Source organism: Morus notabilis, unplaced genomic scaffold (genome assembly GCF_000414095.1).
Source record: "Morus notabilis unplaced genomic scaffold, ASM41409v2 Scaffold2578, whole genome shotgun sequence".
NCBI classification, from domain to species: domain Eukaryota; kingdom Viridiplantae; phylum Streptophyta; class Magnoliopsida; order Rosales; family Moraceae; genus Morus; species Morus notabilis.
Genome location: NW_010358192.1, coordinates 1 through 7,717, shown reverse-complemented (window position 1 = coordinate 7,717; position 7,717 = coordinate 1). Strand labels below are relative to the sequence as shown.

General features: G+C 32.4%; 2 protein-coding genes across 2 annotated transcripts in view; both read left to right on the top strand.

The window, feature by feature from the left end:
* LOC112090445 (kinesin-like protein KIN-12B) overlaps positions 1 to 3,961 on the top strand; it is a 6,761-nt gene extending 2,800 nt beyond the window's left edge. The window contains exons 8-11 of the mRNA XM_024161772.1: positions 628 to 685; positions 2,852 to 2,915; positions 3,406 to 3,541; positions 3,638 to 3,961. Of these exons, the coding sequence (XP_024017540.1) occupies positions 628 to 685; positions 2,852 to 2,915; positions 3,406 to 3,446 (163 nt within the window). The 3' untranslated portion in view covers positions 3,447 to 3,541; positions 3,638 to 3,961. The remainder of the gene's footprint in view (positions 1 to 627; positions 686 to 2,851; positions 2,916 to 3,405; positions 3,542 to 3,637) is intronic.
* Positions 3,962 to 4,034: 73 nt separating this feature from the next.
* On the top strand, positions 4,035 to 7,628 carry LOC112090446. Its single transcript, XM_024161773.1, has 7 exons — positions 4,035 to 4,203; positions 4,277 to 4,330; positions 4,416 to 4,487; positions 4,685 to 4,712; positions 6,135 to 6,205; positions 6,948 to 7,016; positions 7,359 to 7,628. Exons 3-7 carry the CDS (start codon positions 4,426 to 4,428, stop codon positions 7,516 to 7,518), a joined length of 390 nt encoding a protein of 129 aa, XP_024017541.1. The 5' UTR covers positions 4,035 to 4,203; positions 4,277 to 4,330; positions 4,416 to 4,425; the 3' UTR covers positions 7,519 to 7,628.
* The last annotated feature ends 89 nt before the right edge of the window (positions 7,629 to 7,717 follow it).

Sequence of the window (7,717 nt, the reverse complement as noted above, 5' to 3'; positions counted from 1 at the left end):
TTTCCCTATTCTTACCGTTTGATGCAATCAAAAAAAAAAACGAACAACAACAACAACAATCAGAGACATTGCTCTTTGTTAGTGTTCTTCTATTTTTCTCCCTGTTTTGTTTCTTTTAATTAATATAGTAGTCTTGCAAAAGGTTATATGTTATATACTTAATTGATTTTGTGTTGCACTCAAACCATAATTTTTGTATTTTGCTTTCCCTGTTCTTTTTGTTTGGTCCAATAAAAAAAAAAAAAAACAAAAAAAACAAAAAACCAGGATGACAAGAATCAAGTTATGAACACTACTCTCTCTTAGTATAATTCTATTTTTTGAACTGTTTTCTTTCTTTTAATAGATGTAGTAGTCTTGGAAAAGATTATATGTTATATACTTGATTCATTTTTGTGTTGCATTGAAGCCACAATTTCTGTGATAGAGACAATCTCATATCTCTTTGTGCAAATATCCTTAGTAAACAACCAGATCCTATTTATTAGACATTGCTAGGAATGTGTAATATTTAAATCATGATTGTTACACGAAATATTATTATATCTATATCTATTGATTTTTTAAATCTGTTTTCTCCTTTTACTTATTTACTCATTTATTTACTTGATTATTTGTATTTTCCAGGCTTTACTACTGCTCATTGCCCTGTTCTGGTGATTCTCTATTGCTCATTGTTGTTGAGGTTCGGTTCGTTGACATTCCGGACTTAACGCAGGATTTATAGGACTTGAGGTATATCTAACAATTTCTTTCCACATTTCTTTGGCCATTGTTACTTACAGTATAAGTCTTAGTACCCTATGATTAATATTAAAATGAGTTGTTTTTTTTAGTCCTACTAATAAATACTGCCAATAGAACAAGATTCTGCTATCTATGTAGAAAAAGAGAGATAATTAACTTCCATCAATGCTTAGCATAGGAAAATTTACAACAGAAGGACATATATTAGAAAATGATATATATTTTTTTTTCTTTTTTTGATATAAAATAACACAAATTCATTAGTATGTGAACATCAGCTAAAAAAATAATTTTTTTTTTTTAATTATCTGCAACCTGATAATACAGCACACATAGTAGGAAAACACTCAGACTTCTTCTATACAACTAAACGAATAAAAAAATTAATTGAATGATTACAAGAAAAGAAAGGAGATCCATAAATGTTGCTTTTTTCTTTTGTTTTCTTTCTTTTCTTCCCCCCCCCCCCCCCCCCCTATAAATATACTAAAGGGGAGTGGGGGTTTACTGTTCACGCAGGCACAATTCACTGTTCCTTCTACAGTGAAATAACCGTTTTGCCCTTATTTCCCCATTGTTCTGTTCTTCTATGCGGGGGTTTTTCTGTCTTTTTGGCGCCTAAAGCGTTCATCTGTTTTGGCATTCAACTTGGTTTTACGGTTTCGCCCCCGTTTTTTGTTCTCGTTTTCCACTCCTGTCTTGAGGGTTTTCGGTAATTACCCTTTAGAGGGTTACTTTCCTCGGTTTCCTTGCAATTGTGGATGCCCTAAATTCTTTTCTTTCTTTCATTTTTCTCTTCTCTCCGCCTCCTTCACTCGGTTTCTTTCTCATTGGAGAAACCCTAAATTATTTTGCTTCTTTCGTTTGCCCTTTCTCTCCGCCTCCTTCACCTGTTCCATCTTTGTTCCCTTTATTTTTCTTTGGCGAGTGTTTTGGGCTTTTTAACTCATGGATTGATGTTTGCCTCTTTCATTTGCCCTTTTTCTTGGCCTCCTTCATCTGCGTTGTGCCTCTGCTTCCTTCACTGTTCTTCGGCCATCTGCTCTTTGCCTCTGTCTCCCTCATTGTTCTTCGGCGAGTATTGTAAGTTTTTTCTCTCATGGGTTCATATTCCTTCCCTCTGTTATATAATTTCGCCTGATGTTGTTGAGTTTTGTGGTTTTTTTTTCTTTGATTTGTTGGAGCATTTTTAGTTTTGGATTTGATTTGATTTCTCTCCGTTTTTTTGTGCATCGTTATTTTGTGGGTTTGGTTTAATTTCTCTCTGTTATTTTTGTGCATGGTTATTCTGTGCTTTGCAATTTCTAACTAAATGGTGTATTTAGGTTTTGAAAAATTCATCTCTAATGTCTTCTTCTTCTTCCGGGTTGGTCATTTTCTTCCGAGAGTAATTTTTATTTCTCTGTTTTTGTGTTGTCTTTGGCTGATTTGTTTGATGTCCTCGGTCTCTTTGCCTTTTTCACCCCCTTTGTGCTTCCCTTATCTCCTTTCCCTCTTTATTCTCTCGGATATGCTTATGATTTTTCGGCCAATGTCGTGTATCTTTTATTTGTTGTATTGATTTTCTTTCCTTTTCTTATCTGATTTAGGGCAAAATTATGTGATTTTATGGTTTCCGTTTCCTGACTTTTTTGATTGTGTTTATTTACTGTTTTAATTTGATTTTTTCCTGTCGTTTTGGTACAGGTGTTTTCAATATTGGTTTGACTTTTTTGATTGTGTTTGTATTATTATTTATTATATATCTTGTTTTCTATACTAATTATGCTATTGGTGCTCCCAGGTATTAACATTTCTCTACGGTTGCTGCAATCTTGTCCTTTTCTTGTTCTGGAAAGTTTAGTTAATTATGATTTTGCTCTTTGTTAAAGGCCAATCGTGGTTTACCTTTCATGATTCTTGTATAAGAAAAGGTCATTAATGGTTGGATTTTTGTCTGTCATGGATTGTATCTGTATTTACATATACTTCTACCTAGCTTAAAAAAGAAAAAGATAAGTTCATTCTTTTTTTTTTTTTTTCATTTGATTTTCTTTTTTTTTTTTTTTTTCATTTGATTAATTTAGTTCTTTTATATCATCACTTATATTTTTATATTTTGCAGGTCCAAAATGATGTCTCCATCAACTTCATGATCTCAGGATCTTTATGTCCTTTTCTTCTTCCGGGTAGTTAAATAAATCTTATGTGTTGTTTTTTATATCACGTGATTTATTCTTACTTGCTCTTTAGATAGAATACGACATTATTTGTTCAGATTTCTCTCTACTAAAAGAAAAAAGAATCAAATTGTTTGTAAAATTTGAGGTTTCAAATTGTTTATAGCTGATGAAGATAAGTTTTCCTTTTGAACTCAAAAGTTTGTAGTTATGATTTACCCCATTTGACATTTCTTTCTATATAAATTCTTTAGAATCCAAAGAGGATTTTAGGTTCTACTTTGAAAAATGAGTTAAATTTCTTAATTATAAGGAAATTGAGTATATTATGGAGAGTTCTCATATTTTCAAATAAATACCTGTTTGGTCAGCTGCTTTATTTATTTTCCAAATTGTAAACTGATATGATGCCTCACATTCTAAAATTTGTGGCTTTTCTTTTCCTTGCGTGTTCAGTCTCAGGATTTTTGTTATTATTATTCCTACTGTTGATTTCTAGGTATTAGTGCGAATGAGGCGACCACGCAAAGACAAGGATGAAGAAGAAATGATAGTTCTGAAAATTTCTAATGATTCTTTGACAATCAACGAGAAAACTTTTACATTCGACTCGGTTGCAGATTGAGGCAACGCACGTAAGGCCTTCACGGAGTTGTGACTTTCTCCATATACTTAAATGAATAGTTTGCTTTAAATGATTGAGTTTCATCACAACTTTTGGTTGCCGCTAGATATGTTCCAGCTTATGGGAGCACCACTTGTTGAAAATTGTATGACAGTGTTCAACATTTCCATTTTTGCATATGGACAGGTATGTTGAATTTGCCTTTGTTTTGTTGTGTGTTGTGATATAGAATATGCGTAACATATATGAAGAGTGATTGTTGTTAAGACGGGATTTGGGAAATACTTGTATGCCCGGCCAAAGCATTGTTGGTTTGAAAGCATTTCTATCAATCAACAAGGTTTAACTCCTCAAGTATCAGTGTCTGTCTCACTATTCCTTTTTTTGAGGTAGATTTTTGGTGTAATTGGCCTATTTTAACTTTATAATTTCTTCCATTAACTCATTAATTAATTTTTACAGATTTACAATGAACAGATTACAGATTTTTTGAGTGTCTCTTTGCTCGTATAAACGAGGTAAATTTATTTTGTCTTTTGTATTGTTCTAATCTAATTTTATATCATATATCTGTTGGAAGCTGTTTGTGGAACTTCTTTCTACGGGAGCAAAACAAGAATGCTGATGGACAACTCAAGTATCAGTGTCTGTCTCACTATTCCTTTTTTTGAGGTAGATTTTGGGTGTAATTGGCCTATTTTAACTTTATAATTTCTTCCATTAACTCATTAATTAATTTTTACAGATTTACAATGAACAGATTACAGATTTATTGGATCCTAATCAAAAAAATATTCAGGTGAGGAGGATTGTTTTGCTTTCCCTTTTTAGAAGTTCTTCTTATAGTACTACTCACTAGGGCTTTTATCAACTTTTTTCTCTAGATAAGAGAAGATGCCAAATCAGGGATCTATGTTGAAAATCTCACGGAGGAGTCTTTATGTACAATGTCAGAGGTAAAGCAGCCTTTAATGAAAGTTTGCTCTATAATGCCACCTAGTTAAAATTCATTGTTTAAATTAAGCTGCTGTATTACACTGTCTATTACTTACCACTTCATCTCATTTACTCCTTTATCTACTCTTTCATCTCCCTATCTTTGACAACTGTTGCTTCCGTCTGGTTGGCTGCATTTGGTTGGCTGATATTTTAGACTTAAAACAGTCTTCATACGGTTTGAGGTAATATTAATAACCTGTATCTACAGTTTTTTAATTTTTGTTATTGACATTGAATGTATTAATTTGCTATGGCAGTATTAATGTTCATTGTTTGCCTTTTTCTGTCTGCTTTTATTTTTCTCTATGTTTGGTCAATGTATAATAGTCATACATTCATTTTTTTGTTTGCTTCTTAGTCATCTCTCTGTGTGTGTATATATACACATCATTTAGTCCTTCATCTCATTTACTCTTTCATTTCTATCTCTTTCACTCCTTTATCCCTGTATCTTTCATTTCTTTTGTTTCTATTGGTTGATTAATATTTTAGACTTAAAATTTTCAATGTAAAAAAGAGAAGTCAATATATGAACATCATATACAAAGCAAATAAAACAAAAAATACAACATAATCAAACGTGAACAACAAAAATCAATAGTACTTTAGCAAAGTTAGAATATCAATATAAAACGTTTAAAAGTTATGTGTAGAAATTGATAATATTCATCTCTCTGTAATTTGTGTGTTTTCTGGTTTGTAATGAAATAAGGTGTTAGCTAACCCCTGTCTAGCTTCATTCCTTCAACAACTTCCAATTCATTGTACAAAGTTCTCCCATCCTGCAACAATTCAATATAGTTTAGATATACAGAAACTTGCTGGAACATAAAAATCAGAACAGACCATTCTATTTTTTAGTTGTACGGAGTAAAAAGAACATGCTTGAACCATTCTATTTTCTCTGTTGTCTTTCTTGTGTTTGCGATCTATGTTTCTTCTGTTACATTGAGGATATCTATTTGGGCTAATTATATTTAGTTAAGGTAATATATGAGTGCATTTTATAACAACAAATAGTTGTTTTTGTTTTTTTTTCTTGTTCTTGTTCTTTGGTTATAATAACAATAACAAAAGAGAACGTAAGTTGTTCATGCTATAAATATATGTCTTCAATTTCCATCTATAAGTACGTAAAATTTGAAAAAAAGATGGAAATAAAATTACTCAAAAGTGGATTAGCAACATGATGACTATATTAGCTCATCCAAAAAAGAAAATAAGTCAGTTTGAGTCCTGTTTATGTAACATATTAAAGAAACCATCAAAAGACTAACACATTAAAGAAAACACGAAGATTATGTTAAACTAAAAGATATGAAGAGGAAATGGTATACTGTCCATCTAGCTTGCAATATATCTCACTGATGGAGTTATTCCTTATTTATTGGGTGTACTAATTAGCATGTTATGCTCTCAAATTTCTCTCGTTCTTCAAATTTTATTCGAAATATCTATTGTCAGTTTTTTTTAATTGAAATTTCTTTCTACACCAAATGAGAGAATGGGTGACCAACCATATTTCATAATTAATTAACTTGTTTACGTCCATCTAAGTACATCTACAAATTACACTTTGTCGGGACTGTCAAATTGGAGGACAGGTGCAACTAGCATCAATGCTGAGAGTTCCGGCTCGAACACTGGTTTCACTTATGTTCTGGAATCGTGCAAGGTGCAGCGCCAGCCATCCTCTGTTGGACTTTTCTGCTGCTATATATATATATATATATATTAGATTATTGTTGTTTATTCAGTAATGTTTATCAGATTATCGATATATTATAATTGATTCTTCTCATAGTAATGTTGGGGCCCATTAATTAATATCAGACTTTTTTCTCGGTTCTAGGCTTTGTCTAAACTTACTCTATTCTCTTCCTTGGTTCCTTCAATTTAATTATTCATTGCTTGATTTCTTTAGTGTATTTCATTAACCCTTAATGAATACAGATTTTAAATTTGATAGTAATTAATTTTAAAGTCTTAACTTTCTTTGCGTTAATTTTCATCTCTAATAACTTTTCCTTATAGTACCCTTTGTTCTTTAAACAATATCTAGATTTCAGGATGTCTGTTTCTTTTTAATTTCATTCTCAATGTTCTGTCATTGTGAAAATTCTTATATCATCATATTTATTTTTATTTTTTATTAAATTTCATTTGTGCTACCATTATCATAGTCTTTTAATGTAAGAGTCTTCTCTTGTCGAAGTTAAACACTTATTGTTTTAGTTGTAATTTTTCTTTTCTTATTTGTAATGTCCAATTTAATCTTCAGCCATTTTATTTGTTCTTTATTTTTCGTAATCTTTTTACCTCTTCACATTTAAAAACATAATGTTTAATTTACACTTTTAAACTCTGCTGATATTTTATCTGTCTTCTTCAAACTTACAAAACTATAATTTGATAAGTTACGGGTGGACGCGACAATGGACTCTGCTTGCTTGTCAACCTCCCCAACAGGTCGTTCCTTCTTCCTCCTATCCACTGATGGTCGATTTGTGCTACCATTATCATAGTCTTTTAATGTAAGAGTCTTCTCTTGTCGAAGTTAAACACTTATTGTTTTAGTTGTAATTTTTCTTTTCTTATTTGTAATGTCCAATTTAATCTTCAGCCATTTTATTTGTTCTTTATTTTTCGTAATCTTTTTACCTCTTCACATTTAAAAACATAATGTTTAATTTACACTTTTAAACTCTGCTGATATTTTATCTGTCTTCTTCAAACTTACAAAACTATAATTTGATAAGTTACGGGTGGACGCGACAATGGACTCTGCTTGCTTGTCAACCTCCCCAACAGGTCGTTCCTTCTTCCTCCTATCCACTGATGGTCGCCTCACCATCGACTTTCTCTATTGGGGAGACTTGTTCGGAGGACTATTGTTGCGACGGAGGGTTGCGCAGTGAGACTTGCACTGCCTATGACAATAACCTGACCCGGATGGACGCGAATTCAATTGTTCATCCCAACTTCTAAGGTACGCAATCCAAATTACACAGCACTCTTTTGATTCTATTGGATATTCATGACTTTTTTCAACGAAGAAAGCCTCATGTATACCTCTCCCCTGGTTGATGTGCCCACTGTAAAAGTCATGGCGGCCTAAGGTTGGGGGCGACGGGATTAGGTGTTTTGGCGCCGCCATGGGGCGCGCCAGGGCTGGGGATGGCTGGGC

Excerpts from the sequence above, each read along its gene's own strand:
- LOC112090446 (XM_024161773.1), top strand. The coding sequence starts at position 4,426 with ATGCCAAATCAGGGATCTATGTTGAAAATCTCACGGAGGAGTCTTTAT. Across the intron at positions 4,488-4,684 it reads CTTTATGTACAATGTCAGAG|ACTTAAAACAGTCTTCATAC; the intron begins GTAAAGCAGCCT and ends CTGATATTTTAG. Across the intron at positions 7,017-7,358 it reads CAGGTCGTTCCTTCTTCCTC|CTATCCACTGATGGTCGCCT; the intron begins CTATCCACTGAT and ends TCCTTCTTCCTC.